At 47.1% G+C, this 20,653-nt stretch overlaps 1 protein-coding gene across 2 annotated transcripts in view; it reads left to right on the forward strand.

The window, feature by feature from the left end:
• The first annotated feature begins 19,216 nt into the window (after positions 1 to 19,216).
• ATP2A2 (ATPase sarcoplasmic/endoplasmic reticulum Ca2+ transporting 2) overlaps positions 19,217 to 20,653 on the forward strand; it is a 62,562-nt gene continuing 61,125 nt past the window's right edge. Inside the window, exons 1-2 of one of the 2 annotated variants that reach the window (XR_007121854.1) lie at positions 19,217 to 19,928; positions 20,625 to 20,642. Coding sequence is in view for 1 of the 2 variants with exons in the window: in XM_047697071.1 (XP_047553027.1) it covers positions 19,811 to 19,928; positions 20,625 to 20,642 (136 nt within the window). In the remaining variant the exon portion in view is untranslated. The remainder of the gene's footprint in view (positions 19,929 to 20,624; positions 20,643 to 20,653) is intronic. The other variant, XM_047697071.1, reaches the window with a different exon arrangement.

Genomic DNA, 20,653 nt, shown 5'->3' on the forward strand with positions numbered 1-20,653 from the left:
TCTGGAAACAGAGTTTTTTTGTTTTTGTTTTTTTTCAGGAAGTAGCTGAGCCACACACAGCCAGAGGGCCCATGTGTCCTGCTTTCTCTGCCCAGAGAAGTTTCCATTCCTTTTGTTCTCAGGGGAGGTGAGAAAGGGAGGAGGGCCAGAAGAAGAAACCCAACTTCTCGTGAGCCCCCATGTCCTGAACTTTGTGACAGGGACCCCTGTCTTTGGAGAGCCTGCAGGCCTCTGAGTTCGACAGGAAAGCATCGTCACCTCCCATAGGTTGTGTAACCCCTTTCCTCCTGGACAGAAGGAGCAGCCAGGCTCTGAGGACAGGCAGGCGCTCGCTGCTTAGTCACGTGCAGCGTCGGAGTCCAGAGGGATTTGCACGAGTTCCTCACCTCAGACTCCAGCCTGAAACGCCCGTGACGGTGTGTCCACCTGCCTGCTGCTCCGGGATCACCTAACACTTCCTCCGGCGTTCAGTCTGGGCTGTCCTCTGACTGTCATTGAAGAACTCAGGAATCTCCCTCCTCCGCCTGGCGCCAGCTTTTAGCTCTCATTTCCCTCCTCCTCACCACCACTTAGGATCCTTGGCTCAGGTTGTTGGATGTCCAGTTCCCTCAGGTTTTGCCTGCGTGGAGCCAGAGGTTTCAAATCCCTGCAGGTAGGGGAAGTTAAAAAAAAAAAAAAAAATTAAAAAAAAAATGCAGGCATCTGGCCTGAGGACTGGACCATAGACCTTTCCTCAGACTCTTTTTTTTTTTCCCCTCAGACTTTTGACGTACATAACTCCTATGTGGGTTCACATCAAAATCTGGTCTTTGGCTCTATTCCCTATTTGGAGTCGTGTACCCAAAGCCCCTCTTGTTATTTCAGCATAGCCGAGCCCCAGGATACAGGTGGGGGTGCTCCACACCATGAAAATGTTGGCACTTGTGAAGCGACAGGAATAATGAAATGCCTCAGAAAGCTAAAGATGGCACCTGCTTATGCGGGTAGAGCTTCAGTAATGTCATCAACTATATCGTTTGGGTGGAGCAGCTATTAGGGTTAGGGAAACAAAGACCCAGAAGTCACGCTCTGACCCTTGCAGGGTCATCACAAGACCAAGCTGGTCTGCAGGCCAGGAGAGTAGTCACCCACAGCGTTGTATGAATTCACAGGAGGGAGCCCTCACACGTCTGAGGAAGCCAGGAAGTCTTCACAGAGGCAGCTCTCCAGCCTGGATCTTGAAGGCAAGATATAAGACTTCACAAGTGGCCCCCCTGGAGGAGAACATCTCACTCAGGGATGTAGGCAACAAGGTAAGACTCACAGGTGGAAATTGCGAGATCATTCTAGCAGCTCCAGGACCCACGTGAGGGGTTCTGCCTCAGAAGGGCTCCCAGAGAAACAGAACCGGGAGGAGATATGTAGTGAGAACTGGCTTATGTGATTGTAGGGGCTGGCCAGGAAAATGTGAAACCCCTAGGGCAGGCCACCAGGAAGGGCAGGCAGGAAGGAAACTCTCCAGCAGGAACAGAAGCTGCTGTCCAGGCAGGATTTCTGCTTCCCCATGTCAGCCTTAGGTCTCTCTGAAGGTCCTTCAACTGCTTGGATCAGATTATCCAGAACAAATTTATTTGAAGTCAATGGATGTTCTTTTTCAGCTTTATTGAGGTATAATTGACAAAATTTTAAGATATTTCAAGTGTACATCATGATGATTTGATTTGTGTGTACATTGTGAAAGGGTTTCTCCCATCTAGTTAATTAACACATCCATCACCTCACACCTCATATTACGCATTTAACTTGTACTCTCAGCAAATGTCAATGACACGGTATAGTGTTATCCACTATAATGTTATACATCATATCCTCAGATTGGCATTATTCATCTTTTTTTATTTAAAAATATTTTATTTATTTATTTGAGAGAGAGATATATCACAAGCAGGGGGAAAGGAGCAGGGATCGCCATGCAGGACTCGATTCCAGGACCCTGGGATCATGATCTGAGCCAAAGGCAGATGCTTAACTGACTGAGCCACCCAGGCACCCCTGGCATTATTCATCCTACAATTGGAAGTTTGAGCCCTTTTACCAACCTCTCCCCATTTGTCCTACCCTCAGCCCCTTATTCTCTGTGGTGTCTTTGAGTTTGACATTTTCTTAGATTCCACATATAAGTGAGATCATGCAGTATTCGTCTTAATCTGACTTATTTCACTTAGCGTAAAACCCTCAAGTCCCATCCATATCGTTGTAAATGTCAGGTTTCCTTCTTTTTCATGGCTGAATAATATTCCATTATCATTCCAATACCATTACCAACGGTGCTGGATAATAATGCTCTCCAATAAAATTATCCAGTAACATTCCACTACCATTCCATTTTCATTTCAACTGTCTCACCTTCACCTACCAATGGACACTTCTGTTGCTTCCATACCTTGGCTAATATGAATAATGCTGCAATGAACATGGGAATGCAGAACTCTCAATACCCTTTTTTCATTTCCTTTGGATATATGCTCAAAACAGGATTGCTGGATCATATGGTAGTTAGTTCTATTTTTAATTTTTTCAGAAACCTCCGCACTGTTTTCCACAGTGGCTGTACCAATTTACATTTCCACCAGCAGCGCACAAGGGTTCCCTTTCCTCCACGTCCTTGCCAACACTTATCTCTTGTCTTTTTTTTATGACAGTCATTCTAACAGATGTGAGGTGATAATTCATTATGCTTTTGATTTGCATTTCGCTGATGATTAGTGATTTTTGGCACATTTTCATGTACCTGTTGGCCATGTCTCTTTGAAAAAGGTCTACTCGGTTCCTTTGCCCATTTTTTAATTGGATTGTTTCGGTCTTTGCTATTGAGTTGTATAAGTTCTTTGTTTGTGTGGATATTAACCCTTTATCAGATAGATAGTTTGCAAATAGTTTCTCCCATCCCATAGATCGCTTTTCATTTTGTTGATGGTTTCCATTGCTATGCAGAAGCTCTTTAGTTTGATGTAGTTCCACTTGTTTATTTTTGCTTTTTTTATTTTTTTATTTTATTTTTTATTTTTTTAAAGATTTTTATTTATTCATTTTACAGACAGAGATCACAAGTAGGCAGAGAGGCAGGCAGAGAGAGAGAGGAGGAAGCAGGCTCCCTGGTGAGCAGAGAGCCCGACGTGGGGCTCGATCCCAGGACCCTGGGAACATGACCTGAGCCGAAGGCAGCGGCTTTAACCCACTGAGCCACCCAGGCGCCCCTATTTTTGCTTTTTTTTAAAAGATTTTATTTATTTATTTGACAGACAGAGATCACAAGTAGGCAGAGAGGCAGGCAGAGAGAGGAGGAAGCAGGCTCCCTGCTGAGCAGAGAGCCCGATGCGGGGCTCGATCCCAGGACCCTGGGATCATGACCTGAGCCCAAGGCAGAGGCTTTAACCCACTGAGCCACCCAGGCACCCCAATGAGTAGATCCTTTATGTGTGGATTTATTTCTGGGCTCTCTATTCTATTCCATTGGTCTATGTGTCTGTTTTTATGCCAATACAATACTATGTTGATTACTTTAGCTTTGTACTGTAGTTCAAAATCAGGACGTATGATGTCAATCACATCCACAAAATACCCTCACAGCAATAACTCAATTTGATCAAATAACTGGAGACTACAGTCTAACCACGTTAACACATAAAACTGAACATCACAGATAGTGATCAGAAATGAGAATGGGGGGCGCCTGGGTGGCTCAGTGGGTTAAGCCGCTGCCTTCGGCTCAGGTCATGATCTCAGGGTCCTGGGATCGAGCCCCGCGTCAGGCTCTCTGCTCAGCAGGGAGCCTGCTTCCTCCTCTCTCTCTGCCTGCCTCTCTGCCTGCTTGTGATCTCTCTCTGTCAAATAAATAAATAAAATCTTTAAAAAAAAAAAAAGAAATGAGAATGGAAAAAGGGAATGAGGTCAACATGGTTTTTCAAATCCTGAGACTCACATACGTGAGTAAATTTATAATTTACTTCCCATGAAGTCAGATTTCCATTATCTTTCCCTAGTCCCAAATTCTCCAACTGGGCAACTCTTTAGTGGAATCTTAGTATCTAGAGAAGGAAATTAGGTTCATCATGATCCCTTTTTAGAACTACAACCTCATTTTTTCAAGGCTAAATCAGATAGGGTAGTTAATATGTACAGGTTCCAGCCTACCCATGTTCCCAACAGACAGAGTACCAGTAAGTACTTGGCTTGAGAATTTATGGTTAAGGAGGAAGACTATTTTGAAGTTTTCTCTCCTCTCTTTTCCACTCTATCTCTACTGCAGCTGAGGTTCTAGAGGGCAAGAATAATGTTTGAAAGTATTGTGTCTCCTTTTATCCCTGCTACCCTTCTCCAAAAGTCTAAGGTAGACCTCTCCACACCAACAGGTCACATCTACAGCTGAAGCCAAATGAATCAGGCACAAGTGGGAAGCTGACCCTGGTTAGATGATTCGGGATTTACCATCTCAGGACTGGCAATGAGGCCGCCTGCCCATTAGTGGGGTGGTCTTTCAGAAAGAGAAATAGATGATAACTTTCTGGTCTGATATGGAGCTGATGTAGAAGATCTGAGGAAGGACTCCATCCCTCTGTGACTTGAACTGAATCACACATGACTCTGGGCCTTGCCGTTTAAGAGGTCAGCGCTAGCCAACCCTTAGAGCCCCAGGTGACCCTGAGGAACAACGGGGAGGAAGCTTCTACTAAAAGTTGAGATTTGTATACCTGGGCTTCTGAGAGCTCATTCCCTCCACTGTGGTAACCTCAAGAGCAAGAGAGATGACAGAATGAGGCTGACAAACTCCTTCTGACAGTTACGTCTGCCTTCCTGGAAGAAAGGGGAGGAAAAATAAGAAACAAGTGGCAATGCTTCCCAGATTTAGAAAGCAAAAAATAGCTGATACGGAGTCTGAGATGCAGGACCTTGGGTCCTGCGCCTGAGCCCTGCTCCATCTGGAATCACTCTAGGAGACCTAACCCTGGTAGGCAGAATGAGGTGAAGCTGTAGTCGAATGAGCAGGGTGAAGGGTGGGCCTCACCAAACTTGGTGGGATGAAGCAGGAGGGTACAGCAAGGATCTGAATGAGGTGGGGCACCACGGCTGGTGGGAGCAGCTGCTATGAAAAACAATATGGAGACTCCTCAAAAGTTTAAAAATAGAACTACCATATGATCCAGCGATTCCACTTTGGGTATATATCCTAAAGAACTGAAAACAGAGCTTGAAGAGATATTTGAGCCCCGAGTTCACTGCCGCGTGTTCATAATAGCCAAGAGATGGAAGCCACCTACATGTTCACCAACAGATGAATGAATAAAAGGATAAAAAAGATGTGGTGTGTACATGCAACAGAATATCATTCAGCCTTAAAAAAAAAATAAGGAAATCCTGTCATATGCTACAATGTGGATGAACCTTGAGGACATTATGCTAAGCGAAATAAGCCGATCATAAAAAGACAAAGACCGCATGATTCCACTTATACAAGGCATCTAAAATAGTCAAACTCTTAGAAACAGAAAGTAGAATGTTAGTTTCCAGGGACTGGGAGGCTGGGGAGAGAAGGGGAGTTGCTATTCAGTTGGCACAGAATTTCGGTTTTGCAAGATGAAAAAGTTCTAGAGATCTGTTGTGCAACAATGTGTATGTAGTTACTACTACTGGACTGCACACTTAAAAATAGTTAAGATGGCGGCACGCCTGGTTGGTTCAGTTGGTTGGGGGTGGGACTCGATCTCAGCTCAGGTCTTGATCCCAAGGTGGTGAGTTCGAGCCCTGTATTGGGCTCCATGCTGAGTGTGGAGCCTACTTTAAAAAAAAAAAACAGTTAAGATGGCAAATTTTATGTTGTATATTCTTTTTTTTTTTAAGATTTTATTTATTTATTTGATACACAGAGAGAGATCACAAGTAGGCAGAGAGGCAGGCAGAGAGAGGGGGAAGCAGTCTCCCTGCTGAGCAGAGAGCCCAATGTGGGACTCGATTCCAGAACCCTGAGATCATGACCCAAGCCGAAGGTAGAGGCTTAACCCACTGAGCCACCCAGGCGCCCCTTTATGTTATATTTTCAAATGCAATTAAAAAAAAAAAGGAGGTGGAGCACCATAAAATCCAATTATGCATGTGCTAAGGTTTGCTCCATGAGGAAGCTTCAGGTGAAGCTGTCTGCTGTGTGGGGGCACCGCCTTGCCAAACCTCACCAAGCCACCTGGTCCACCCAGAACACATTATCTGGAAGACCCAAGGCATCAACTTCATATACATGGGCCATTTTCCATGATACCCTGAACTGATTTTGTTCTTCCGGTATTTTTACAAATCCATGAAATACTACTACTCTCCAATAATAATAGTAATAACTAGCATTTATGGAAAACTTACAACAAAGGAATTACATTATATATGATGAGTAAGGTGAAAATTAACTACAGTCAAACCAATCCCTGAGAGCCCCTTAAATTGCCCACAAAATACAATATATATATGATTTAGTGTAAACAACCCTCCCATACGGTAGTTCTCAGGCCAACAAAAGCGTTTGAATTATTGAGGTAGTTCAGAGGAAAGAACAAAAGGAAAGTTTATATGCAGATGTCTGGGATTCATAACTATAGGGAATGGGGCTTGTGAATGAAAAATTCATGCTGACCCACAGGCTTTACTTGATGCTCTTTTGATATTAAGGCTCTATCAAAAGTCCCACAATTCAGAAATTGTCATCGGCCGGTATCCCCACAGTGCCAGAACCCCATGGCAATGCTGGCTTTGGCTGTCTTCAAGGTAGGAGCAGCCTTCACAGTCTGAAAGAGGAGGTGGGACCTATCACATGGAGATGAGTTCTCTACAGTGCACACCAGTCTATTTCCAGGCACCAGCAGTGCAAAATTTGGCAGCCCTAAATGAAGTCTCATCAATTTTGGAAGCAGGGGGAAAAAACAGAGCTAAGTGTTTTAGGGAAGAGAGAGTGAAATTCTCATCTTTGATTTTATCTGGGAAACCCAACATTGTACACTAATAATACGGACTACAGAGGAAAAAGAACGATGGAGATTTCAGCGCTTTGTTTGTGTTGTTTTACTTGTTTATTAAAAAAAAAAATACATGTAGGGGCACCTCAGTGGCTCAGTCGTTGAGCGTCTGCCTTCGGCTCAGGTCATGATCTCAGGGTCCTGGGATCAAGCCCCACGTCAGGCTCCCCACTCAGCGAGAAGCCTGCTTCTCCCTCTCCCACTGCCTTTGCTTGTATTCCCTCCTTGCTGTCTCGCTCTGTCAAATAAATAAATAAAATACATGTAATGAGAGAGCAAAAAAATGAAGTAACTATAGATGTAGCTAGAGATATAGCTAAACCTAAAAAAAAAAAAAAAAAAGCCGTAATTGTGAGTGAGGAAAGGCGAGATGCAGGATATGCACAGCATCGGTGAGGTCTGTATGTGCGATGCAGAAAATGCAAAACAGCATGGTTTGCAAAATTTCTTGTGGATCGACATATATTATGTAGTAGAAATATAAGAATGTGCATGAGGGCGACAAACTTCAAGTTCAGGATAGAAGTCACCACTGGGAAAGAAAGGAGGAGGAATTCACGGAGTTCATGAGGACTCCCATTGTACCAAGCATGTCAAATTTCTTAAACTGCATGGGGAGGGTGCATATGAGTGCTTATTATATAATGATTGTACTTTTTTTATATGCCTGGCATATTTCTTACTTTTTTAAATTAACATATAATGTATTATTTGTTTCAAGGGTGCAGGTATGTGATTCACCGGTCTTACACATTTCACGGAGCTCACCATAGCACACACCCTCCCCAATGTCCATCACCCACCCACCCTATTTCTTACTTTAAAAAGGTGGGAGGGGAGGCGCGCCTGGTTGGCTCACTGGGTTAAGCCTCTGCCTTCGGCTCAGGTCATGATCTCAGGGTCCTGGGATCGAGCCCCGCATTGGGCTTCTGCTCAGTGGGGAGCCTACTTCCCCCTCTCTCTCTGCCTGCCTCTCTGCCTGCTTGTGATCTCTCTCTCTCTCCATCAAATAAATAAAATAAAATCTTAAAAAATAATAAATAAATAAATAAATAAGGGGGGAAATGAAAACTAGGAAGCCTCTACATACTCTGTAATGTTAGTAGATGTGTTTATTATGAGATTGAACCAAATGATTTGTTTTGAGAAAGCTGGATCTGAAGATGATCCTAAGATAAAGGTGTGTCTCTCTCGCAGCTCTTCTCCAGGTGCTGTGCTAGACACACTCCACTTCATGAAAGCTACGTGAGGTCAGTTCTCTTTCCCACATTTCACCAAAGAGGACCTAGGGGCAAGGGTTAAGTAGTTTGCCTAAGAGCATACATTCCTTACTAGATGGCTGCAATTCCCTGAATTTGTTTCCCTACAATTGCCAAAAGGCGGTATTTTGAGGACCTGTGATAAGGTTGAATCATGTAGCGGGAAGAATAGAGCAAATAACAAGCTAAATCATACCTAATGCCTGCCCTTTAGGAAACACTCATTGAGAGCATCATTAGCCAGAAGTGTGGGTCTAATGCACTAAGCCTTCCCTCCTAACCAGAGCCATGTCTTTAATTGACGTTTAGTTGCCTGTGGTAAGACTTCTTTTAATCCCAGTGCCTACAGGTTCCTGATCTTGGGGGACCGGGAGAGCTAGACCTAGCTTTTCTCAGACCCGCTGCCTTCTCAAGTTTTATTCCTGGCTCCATGGGCTTTTCTTGCTTTACTTCCCCTTTTGTGTGTGTGTGTGTGTGTGTGTGTGTGTGTGTGTGTGTGCCTACTGCTTTAATTGGGCAATCATTATGCCACTCTCCCATTCACGTTGGTGGGGAAGTGAGTAATCAAACTCTCAGTCGAACACTTCGGTAAGATAAGGTCAGCAAGTTGTGTGGCACCAAGATGGCACCCCGCACCCGCAAGAGAAAATGACTCAGTGGCTCTCATTGTTTTGGGGCTTGTTTGCGTTGCTGTGCAGTTGTAATGGAAAACGAATAAAAATAAAAATCCCGGGCCCGTTTTGGCCCGTGCTTGGGAAGTTAATCCCACTGTCCTGGCAGAATTCCAGCTCAGGTCACTGCATTCTGCTAGCAGAAGCCGCCTCATGCGGTTTTCAGTGGATGTCACTTTCTTCTTTGCGTCTTTCTCAGCTCCGTGTGCAGCGAATTAAACAGCTGTCCCTCCCCCACCCGCAGGGACTACAGCTCTGCAGAACTCAGAATGACCCCGCCTCTTGCCATAGTGGGCTCAGGGGCCAGGAAACTAACCTGCTCCCAGAATCAGCCACCGAGACATTTGCTACAGGCAAGATCCGGATGCTTGTGTCTTTCTCTGAGTGCATGTACGTTTCGAATCAGACTCCTGGCATTAAAAGATTTTTCAGGAATCATGTAGTTTCTTTCCGACTCTCTATGCATAGAGTCCCTCCATTTGTTTTGTCACCTTTCTATGCAAATTAAAATGTTTCCTTATCTGAGGTACTTAGAAATTTATCTCCCTTCCATCTGTATATGCTTTTGTTGATGCTTTTAATTGTTTTTACAGATTTTTTCCCCCAGTGTTTAACTCTTTCCCCTATGAAATGTATTGCATTTTATGGCGTGAGGAATGGTTCTAACTAACTAGTCCTTCTCCCATACAAATAATCTTGTATTCTTTTTTTAAATTTTATTTATTTGAGACAGAGAGGGAGAGAGAGAAAGAGCACAAGCAGAGGGGAGGGTCAGAAGATAGGGAGAAGCAGACTTTCTGGTGAGCAGAGAGCACAATGCGGGACTCGATCCCAGGACCCTGGGATCATGAACTGAGCCTAAGGCAGGTGCTTAACCAGCTGAGCCACCCAGGCGCCCATAATCTTGTTTTCTTAACAATGTTTACTGAATAGCGATTTCTATGTGTGTGACTTCAGCAAAGGACTTAAACCTGTCTGAGAGTCAGCTGTCAGTAGCTGGGAAAATAGGAGTAATAATGATACCTACCAGACAGGCTCGTCCCAAGGATGGGGTAAGACAACACATGGAAAGCTCCTAACACGTTGCATGCATGGCCGGTATGTGCGTGATAAATGTTATCTTCCTTTTTGTCTCCTTTCCTTCCCTTTTATCTGCATCAACCTATTTTTTTTTTTCCTAGAGCCCTTTTATGTACCACTGAAATCAAGGCTCTCTGGCATGACCCAAAAGTTGTCTATCCCAGGTTTTTGTGGGGCTTTTTTGTTTTTTTTTTTTAAGGTTTTTTATTTATATGACTGAGAGATCACAAGTAGGCAGAGAGAGAGGGGGAAGCAGGCTCCCTGCCGAGCAGAGAGCCCAATTCGGGACTCGATCCCAGAACTCTGAGATCATGACCTAAGCCGAAGGCAGAGGCTTAACCCACTGAGCCACCCAGGCACACTTATCCCAGGTTTTATATTAGGAAGCTACTAAATAGAAAGTTTGGGGGAAGTGGAGGAGGTAGGGGGCCATGAAGGCACTTTTCTTCAAGGGACCCCACCTAACAACACATGCACTTTCTTTGCCTGCAGATGATGGGCTGTTTCTGCAATTCCCTTTATCCCCAGGTCAGAGAATCCTCTTCGAGGCTGTTCTCCTGAGGCCTTAAAGACTCCCCTCCCCAAGTTGCCATGTCAGATCTTTGGGGGGAAATCTGATTTTTAAGGACAAGGCTCTTTGTGTGGGTTGTTTTATTTTGGGGGTAGGGTGGGGGTAGGATTTGGCCAAGGGTTTGCTGCATTCCAGGAAGAGGGAGGACTCTGCTCTCCTCCGATGAGTCATGGAAGAGAAACGTCTAATGTTTGCAAACATCCCCAGCCAAGCCTTTACTTTCTTGTACTCTGCCCATCCCCCCATCTGTGCTGATGGAACCCACCTGAGAAGATTCAAATGTTAAGCTTAAAGGCTAAAGCAGAGGCTGTGGGTTCTAGACCAGATGAGATGGAAAGCTGCTCAGAGAAGGAAGGGCAGTACCCTTGTATCTGGCACGTGAGAGACAGAACAGGACCTTGGGTGTATCTCTCTCCAAATCGGGACATGATCTGGGTGGTGCAGGAGGACGGAGTGAATGGACAGGGCTGTCCCAAGGGACGTGCATGAGCACACTTCTGCGCAGGGCTAGGAGATTGAGAGAAGCCTCAGGTGGGAGAAAGGAGCAAAGGGGATTGCAGAAAAGAAGGCAAGAAGCCTGGAGCTGCAGCCTTCAGGGGAGGATGAAGGCTGAGAGGGCTGGAGAGGGACTGGAGCAGGCGGGGGTGTGCGGGAGAGGACCATCGGCAGACTGCTGGAGCCAGATGGGGCTCATGATGCATTCTCCCAGATGGAACGGATCAGCCTTGTCAGACATGCTTCCCTCAGGATACACAGTGTCCCCCCTCCTCCCCCTCTGAAATCAGGAGAGAATCACAAGGTGACTTGGGAGGGCGGCCAGGCTCCTGGGATCTTTTGTGAACTATCAGGTAACGACAGCAGGATCACAATAGGAGACCTAAACATGCCTCCACCGCCACCCGCCCCCCCTTTATTTTTCTATTGTGGGACATCAAGGGAGCGAGCTCATGAGCTTGGGAACAAAGATCCTATTCTAGGAATTTGTCCACTGCAACCCTATCCGGGGCATTCGCAAGCCTTGGATTTCTGCCCAACGGAAACTCTACCTGCTCCCTCCACCCCAACCATCACCAGAGCAGCACCCTGGCCCCGGGCAGGGAAGGGAGACTCTGAGGGGCTCATCATTTAAAATTAAAATCGCATTTAATCACTGTTCATTTCTCTACCAGGCTCGGGAAGCGCTGTCATCTTTTCATTTTAAACATTTCGCTGTTTAAGTTCTGAGCACCTTGGGGGGTGAGAAAGGAGGGCAGTGGAAGAGAACTTTTGAAATCTTTCCACAGAAATCAAAGAACAAACCAACCGGAGGGAAAAATAGCAGCTATATTTAAACTACATTATCCCATCAGGGAGCTATGGTTTTGAAAACCATTCCACAGTACTTTGTTTGGCACTGATGCATGGGTTTCTTTTCTTTAATTTTTTTTTTTTTAATGGCAACATTTTTTTTTCCCCCTAGAGCAGTAATTGCAAAGGAAGTGAAGGGCTTCATGAATTAGTGCAGGGAGCATCTGCTGCGTGACCCATCCTGCTCTAGGCACGGGGACACACAATAAAGAAGGGAGCACTCGAAGACCTCACAACAAATAATTATCATGCATTCATTCGTTCCTGTACACCTTCTAAGTACATATGATCCTTGTTCTCCTGGACCTTATAATTTGGTGGAAGAACACAGACAATAAACAAGTGACTAGTTACTAAGCGGGATGAAAGAAAGACATGTACGTTTGCCAGTTTGCCAGTCCTTCTGTTCCAAACGCTGTTCTCAGCTCTGATTGTGCAAATGGCTATATATTATTCACGGCTCACTGCTCAGAGGGCGGTGACCATCCCACCGCCCCACCCCACCCCACACCTGTCACTCTCTCAAGTGAGTCCGTGTCCCAAACAAGTGGCAAGATCAAGTAGACAGCTGGGTATAGGAGTCTGGATATACAAATGGGCATGTCATCGATATTTAGGTGGAATTTGAAGCAGTGGGCCTAAGGAAAGATTGTGGATAAGGAAGAAAGTCCCACATCCAAAGTCCTGGGACACGCTGCGTTTCAAGTTAAGTAGAAGATGGGAAGCAGGCTGAAAAGATACACCTGAGAAGTAGGAGGCAAACCTGAAAAAACAAAAACAAGGACAAAAATACCAGAGAAAACCTGAGTTACTGAACTACAGTTGAGTGAGGATACAAAGTGCCATGTGGGCTATAGGACCAGGAGCAACTAATTTCTGGGGTGGTGAGGGTGGAAGTGCTGGAGAAGAGATGACCGTGGTCAGAGAAGGCTTCCAAGATGGGGTGGGATTTAGCCCTCATCTTGGACAGAGGATTAGGGGTTTGCCAGGCAGATCCAAGCAGCAGGAACAGGAACAGACTGAGCAAAGGTGCAGAGGAACAGATGATAGTCCCTTGTGGCAGGAGCTTAGAATGGAGGGGAGGCTGTGGTGGATATATGGCAGAGGCTGCTGAGAACTCCAGTGGAACTCCATTCCCAACCAGAGTTCCCAGTGTTCCATGCCGGTTACTTCTGCTTCCTCCTAAAGGAGTTAAGCTCTTTGACTTTCCTCGATGAAGTGGACATCTTTTGTCCAGTCAACCCACCATTCAATCCCTTCCTTAAGTGGATTTTCCATAGAGGCACTGTTTTCCAGGATGCAAGTCCTTAACCAGCAGTGTCAACATCACCTGGGAACTGGTTAGAAATGCACGTTCTTGGACTCCATCCCAGATCTCCTGAGTGAGAATTCTGGAAGGGGGGCCCAGAAGACTGTTCACAAGCCTTCCAGGTGATGTTGCTGCATGCCAAAGTTTGAAAACCACTGCTTCAGGGAACCACTTCTTCCCTACTCTCAGTGCATCTAATTCAGATCGCAGTCCCTGTTTCAGGTGGGATGCAGGACTCTCAGAAAATATTAGGCCTTTCCCTCCATGAAATTTCTAAATGTGGTGGATTTTAAACCGGAGATGCTGGGGGCCATGTCTGCTGTCACCTGGACAGAACCTACATCAAAGACAAAGGCAAGGGAAAGCAGCAGATCCAAGGGATAGAAAGAGATTCTCAGTGACTTTATTCTGGCACCTGGATCAAGCTGTTGTGAATTTGGAGTCTACTTCCAGTAAGTCCTTTTATTATAAACATAAGCTAGTCGATCGGCTTTTGGACACTAAACCATCAAAAGAATACTTACCAATGGAGACAGGGAGGCAAATTCTGGAAAAGGCATTCTGTCAAGTTTGGCAAATTCTCAGATGTTAAAGTTATGGTTTATGAACCTGTAGAAAAAATGGTGGTCTCTAGGCACTGGCATGTGTTCAAAGACACAAGCCAGCAAAAAACAAAACAAAACACAAGCTATGCCAAACCAGACCCATTTCTGTGAAAATTCACTAGAATGTGACTTGGAGTCTGTTCACTAGGACATGGACTTTGAGTCTGTTGTAGACAATATATCTAGAGTCAACAATACATTTGACTGGTCCTCTCATTAAGTTCTTACGAGCAAGTTAAGAAATGTGTGCTAGAGGGGCGCCTGGGTGGCTCAGTGGGTTAAAGCCTCTGCCTTCGGCTCAGGTCATGATCCCAGGATCTTGGGATCGAGCCCCGCATGGGGCTCTCTGCTCAGCAGGGAGCCTGCTTCCTCCTCCCTCTCTCTCTGCCTGCCTCTCTGCCTACTTGTGATCTCTATCTGTCAAATAAAATAAAATAAAATAAAATAAAATAAAATAAAATAAATGTGGGCTAGATAATAACACAGTGGACTAACATCCCATGGCTACCTGAAGAGACTTTAATATACATAACAAAGCATTTTACTATCGCAGCAATTCTGTCCATTCTTTTTTTTTTTTTTTAAGTTTTATTTATTTAGGGGCGCCTGGGTGGCTCAGTGGGTTAAGCCTATGCCTTTGGCTCAGGTCATGATCCCAGGGTCCTGGGATCAAGCCCCACATTGGGCTCTCTGTTCAGCGGGAGCCTGCTTCCCTCCCTCTCTCTCGCCCTGCATCTCTGCCTACTTGTGATCTCTGTCTGTCAAATAAATAAATAAAATCTTTTTTTTTTAAGATTTTATTTATTTATTTGACAGAGACACAGCAAGAGAGGGAACACAAGAAGGGGGAGTGGGAGAGGGAGAAGCAGGCTTCCCGCAGAGCAGGGAGCTCGATGTGAGGGGCTCGACCCCAGAACCCTGGGACCATGACACGAGCTGAAGGCCCATGCTTAAGGACTGAGCCACCCAGGCACCTGAATTCTGTCCATTCTTTACTCAACATGCATTTGTTCCAGAGTCAGTAAGAGATGCCAGATGTGACTGAGTTGGACAGCCTTAGTTCCCACCTGCCTCTCAGTGTGAACAGCTTACTGTTCTGAGTCTAGCATGTAAATATGTACTTTTCACATAACATGATCCTTAAGTCAAGTTGACTACATCAGGTGCTCAACCGAAAGAATAGTGTGTTCACTGTTGTATAATAGAGTACTATGGGAGACAGAGAGGCAAGAGAGTACATTCTAGGATTTTCACTTTCCTGACTTTGGAACCTGTAGCCAAGTTGACATTATGGCTGTTGAACAACAAAATCCAGTTGATTGATTATTTTCTGATCTGGGATGAATGTCTAGACGTTCTATTGGATAAAGATATCAAAGTTGTAAGTTATACTTTCCAGATTTATGCATAACCCAAGCTGGGACGTAGAGATAAAATATGTCTTGAAGATGAAAACTCAAAAAAACCCACAGCGGACTGCAAGGACCAAAATGAACGTGAGAACATTCCGTTATAGTCAGAGTTCAGTGCCTGGGTTAAAAAGAATCAACAGTGCAAGTACACGATGGGAAGATTTAATAAGACTGTAGTTTATGTATACAGGATTCAGTTTTGAGTTGATTGTTAAGATAAATCAACACTGTTCGGGGGGACGAATCAGAACAAGGGAGGACAGTGGTACCTCCACTAGGGCTTTGCTCCAAGACTATGCCTAGACTTTTGTGCTACCGTGTTGGGTGTCTCCAAGACTAGCCAATAAGGATGCCGAGGGGTTGTAGACTCCTGCTCTAGGAGGAACAGCTCAGGAACAGAGCTGTTTCTTTTACCTGAGAAAAGAGTCTTTATAAAGCACCATAGATATTTTGAAATACTCAAAGCGATCTCACACAGAAGAGGGGTTAAATTTATTCAGCGTTGTTCCAGAGGGCTAAACAAGGAAAAATATGGGGCGCCTGGGTGGCTCAGTGGGTTAAAGCCTCTGCCTTCAGCTCAGGTCATGATCTTGGGGTCCTGGGATGGAGCCCCGCATCAGGCTCCCTGCTCAGTGGGGAGCCTGCTTCCCCGTCTCTCTCTGCCTGCCTCTCTGCCTACTTGTGATCTCTGTCTGCCAAATAAACAAAATCTTAAAAAAAAAAAAAAAGAAACAATATATAGGGGAAGTTAGTTAGGGGATGTGGATTCAGCCTAGAATGAGCCTACTTTAATGATTAAAGGTGTCCAAATATGGAACAGACTGCCTTTTGCAATCTCCATTGCTCTACAGGAGGGCTGTAGAGGGTTAGGAAGTTGGCTGGGGCCTCCTTTCCAGGTCACTCTTTTTTACTGGGCCTTTTCTGTCTGCCTAGCTTTGAAACTAGTCTGCCTATTACTAGGTAATGTTCTCCTTTATTAATTCCTTTGAGGTTCTTTGATCAAATCATCCATCATTCTGAATCACTGTTTCTCTTCTTTCTCCTCTCCCTGTCCTCAATTGATTGAAAATAGCTGCAATCTTTGGTAGACAATAGAGTACTTCCAAAACCAATTGTTACTTTTTTTGTTTTTAACCTTCCTTGTTCAGGAGAAGCACATGTAGTTCAACGCGCAAAGTAAATTGAACATAAGTTTTTTTTTATTTATGATTTTTAAAAGATTTTATTTATTTGACAGAGAGAGAGATAGCAAGAGAGGAAATACAAGCAGGGGAAGTGGGAGAGGGAGAAGCAGGCTTCCCTCTGAGGAGGGATCTGGATGATGGGGGGCTCGATCCCAGGGATCATGACCTGAGCCAAAGGCAGATGCTTAACAGCTGAGCCACCCAGGCGCCCCAAGTTTATTTCTACATAAGAGAAACTTGATTTTTCTGCCTTCAGAGGCTGGCTTTATGCTAAATTTTGGCCACTTATAAACAAAAATTTCAGCGATACCCACAGGTTGATGAATCAAGCACATAAATGGTATGTGACATAAAAGGGACCAACTCCAGGCTAAAAATCACAGTTTCGGTTTAAAGGAGTATTCCAACCTCCAGCAAATAGCAGATTTGCAAAGAACAGTCTAGGAGGTGATGACAATGTGGTAACAGCACCAATGTGAACTTACACATCACTCCTCTCTGAGAAGCCTTTAATGCTGCCTCGTTTTGTATTTGTTAAACCTGACTAACCTTCACGGCCATTCCCATGAGGCGAGTAGTTCAGAGGCCCTCCTGTTTATTTCACGAATTGGAAATCAATGAACTTTGTTGATTGATTTGTTGAGGCTTCTCCCGTGCAGAGGCCGTTTGCAAGTCACCGATGGATCAGGGATGGCGGAACTCATAACTGCAACAGCAGGCATTCAGTAAATGATGAAAGTATACCAGGGACCATTCCACATCCTGAGGATGGACAAGACAGACAAACCCATATTCTCATGGAGATTGTATTCTAGTTAGTAGAGACCGACAGTGAACAGCTAAAAAAACCCCACAGTATTGCAGATAAATGCCATGAAGAAAATAAAACAATGTGATAGCAAGGGTGACCGGGGAAGGTAGCCACTTTAAGTAGTCAGCCAAGACATCTTCAAGGAGATGACATTCTCTTTCAAGGTGAGTGCTGAATGATAAGATGGAACTAGGCACGTGACAATCCCAAGAAGACCACTGAATACAACAGCCAATGCTGGGAACCCCTTAAGAACCTCATGATCATACCAGAGGTGCTTACAACCGCAAGGATCCATGGAGCCATGGAACAGAGACCCAAAGTCAAGTGGCCAAGATAATTTCCAGGCTAAGACAGTTACCAATCCTTCAGCTTATAGTACCTTTATTGTTGCTGAAAGAGATGAGGTGAGGCAGAAGCAATGGTGCAGACCTGTTCTCAGAGGGAAAAGAACCACCAGCCCTCCATTACCACACCCCCACCACATGATCACGTGTCCCTCCAGGAGGAGGCTCCAATCCTGTGACCTAACCAGTTTCCACCTTGCTTCTCTTAGCGCATTGGCATACACTAGAATTTTGTTTGTTTATTTCGTGTAGGGTTTTGTTGGTCCTTTTCCAAGTATCAATCAAAACTGCATGCCAGCCTCCACTCCTTGGAAATAATTAAATGAAATGACGTGACTGATTTCTTCAGCTGGGTAATATACTGTGATTTGCATCTGCTGAAGGAATTCATCTTAAGTCCTGAGCTGAGCCATCTGGGACAACTGAGGTGTTTTTTTTTTCTCTGCTATGGCTCATGCCAATCGTACACTATTGCCAAACACAAAAGTAGACTAAAAGCTTCATTCTGCGACATATTCCCCTAAGAAAGCTGCTCTTTGTGATGTGAATATGGTCACCTTTTGTTCATGAATTCATCGCAAAGTTCCCTTTCCCTGTTAAGTAATCTAACTTTACATAAGCAAAATGCCCTTTATTTTGCTGTTACCTAGGTTTCCTACAGACTTCTGGAGCAAGTCATCTCTGGTTTAAGAATAGGTTTTGGATTAAAGTCCTTTCTCCTATTGGGGGAAGTGGAATCTAGAAAATAGCCTTGATCTTAATGCCCAAGTGAAGCACCTCCTAGCACAATTCTCATTCTTTAGCAGTTACGGTGGCATAGCCCGTGACTTCTAGGCAGGCATGTATCAAAAGGCTGTGTGGGCTGTTCAAATTAAAACCTCCTCCCCCCTCCTCCGAGTGGGATTCCTTCGGTCAGAGCACAGACCCCGCCGGGGAAGGGCTGACATTGGTGCGCGATGGAGCGCCGGGCTGCGGGTGTGGGATGCGGTGTTCCTGAGGCGACAGATGAGGGTTTTGGGCCGTGTGGGAAGTGAACTGCGGAATTCCTCCCCTCGATTCCTGAAGGGGGCTCTAAAGCAGTCAGATTAGGATGCAGAATGCGGCCGGCAAAGCAGAGGGCGAGAGGGCGGGCGAGCCAAGGACACCGAGCCGGGCGCGTTTCGGGAGGCCCAGTGCGGACCGAGTTCCCAGGTTCCCCGGCCTCGCCTACCCGGACACCCACCCCAGCCCCAGGCCCACCCCGAAGGGCAGGCAAGTTTTCCTCGGGGCAGCGAGTGTAGGGAGCCCGCCGTGAGCCCTCAACCTCTCCGGGCTCTGTGTCAGCGGGCTGGCGGGGATGGAAGACCACCGGAGCCCCGGGCCGGTTTAAGATTAGCTCTCCACCCGTCCGCGGGCGCGGCATCGCGCGCGCCTGCCTCTATCCGGGTTCCTGGGGGCGGTGCGCGGGAGGGGCGGGGCCTGCGCGGCGGCGTGGGCGCGAGTCGCGCGGGAGGGAGGGAGCGGAGGGGAGGGGGCGGGGCCGTGCCGCCCGCGCCGCGCTGGGCTCTCTCGGCCAATGAGCGGCGTCCACATGCCGCGGCGGCGGCGAGAGGGGAGGCAGCGGCGGATAAATGCTATTAGAGCAGCCGCCGCGGAGCCGTCCCCGACGCCACCTCCTTCTCCTTCGCCGCAGTTTCCTCCGCCGCTGTCGGGGGTGCGGAGCTGAGGGAACAGGGCGAGCGCGCCACGCACCACCCCGCCGGCTCGCCGCCCCCGCTCCGTTCTGCCCTCAGGGGTCGGCCGGGTGCCCCCTCCTCCGGCCCGGGCGGTGCCGCGAATCACCTCAGGAGAGCCGGGAGGGGGCTCGGGGGCCGCGGCCTGCGTTCCCGGCGGGCGGTTGAGGGCAAAGGAGGCCCTCCCTTCTGACGAGGGGAGGGAGGGTCAGGAGCCCCCCACCGCCCAGCTGAGCCCGGGGCGTGCACCGGCGAGGGCCGGGCAGCCGGAGGGGCGGTTGTCTGGGGGAGGGGGCGCGGGGTGATTCAGCGCCCGGCGAGGCGGAAGCGGCTGCAGGAGGAGGAGGAGGGGGAAGAGGCCAGTCTGCGCCTGGGCGCCCGGGGTGGCACGAGCCCGCGGCCCGAGTGCGAGGCGGAGGCGAGGAGGCCGCGGGGACTGGAGGCGAGGCCGGCCGGGCTCCCGCAGTCATGGAGAACGCGCACACAAAGACGGTGGAGGAGGTGCTGGGCCACTTCGGCGTCAACGAGAGCACGGGGCTGAGCCTGGAGCAGGTCAAGAAGCTCAAGGAGAAATGGGGTTCCAACGGTAGGTGCCCAGCTCCGGGACTGCAGGGGCCCCGCGCGGCCCGGCGCGGGCCCGAGAGCCAGGGAAGATGGCTGACCGGGCTCCACCTCGTGGGTTTGGGCTCAGCGCCCGCCGAGGGCTACAGGCGGCGGGTCGAGCCCGCGCGCCGGCCCCGCGGGAGAAGGGACTGCAGACGGGGGCTCTGGGCTTGTCTGTACCTCCTGGACCCCGCGCCTCGAGCCCTTGACCTTCCCCGCACGCAGTTAGCTCGGTGTCCTCTCACCCGCAGCAGCCGGCCCCGCTGGAGGGAGGGACGCGTTCTCCTGCAACTGGGTTGAACCCTGCGAGACATTTTCTTGTCCCCAGCCAGTTTATGAGGCGTCGTTGCAGTTGAGAAAGCCTCTAACCGTTCTTGTACTACCCAAAGTTACACATCTGGCAGAAGTCATGACATAGCTGAAATAAGTCCTTGTTTCGGGAGCCCTGTTTGCTAGATAGCGATGAGATTTTACGCTTCGGGATACACTAAGGTATTGGTTACAACAGATTTTCCTGGGGTACCATTTGGTGTGGTTTTCATTAAAAATGGTTGAAGGTTCATAGATCTGGGTACGTCTTTCGAAGACTGATAATTTTAGCAATTCTCTTTATAAAGACAGTGCTAATTTTTTTCCCCCTTTCTTGACACGTTGCCTGGCGAATTTCTACATTCTGCAGAGTTACCGGCTGAAGAAGGTGAGTAATCT

The sequence above is a fragment of the Lutra lutra genome, chromosome 12, assembly GCF_902655055.1.
Source record: "Lutra lutra chromosome 12, mLutLut1.2, whole genome shotgun sequence".
NCBI lineage: Eukaryota > Metazoa > Chordata > Mammalia > Carnivora > Mustelidae > Lutra > Lutra lutra.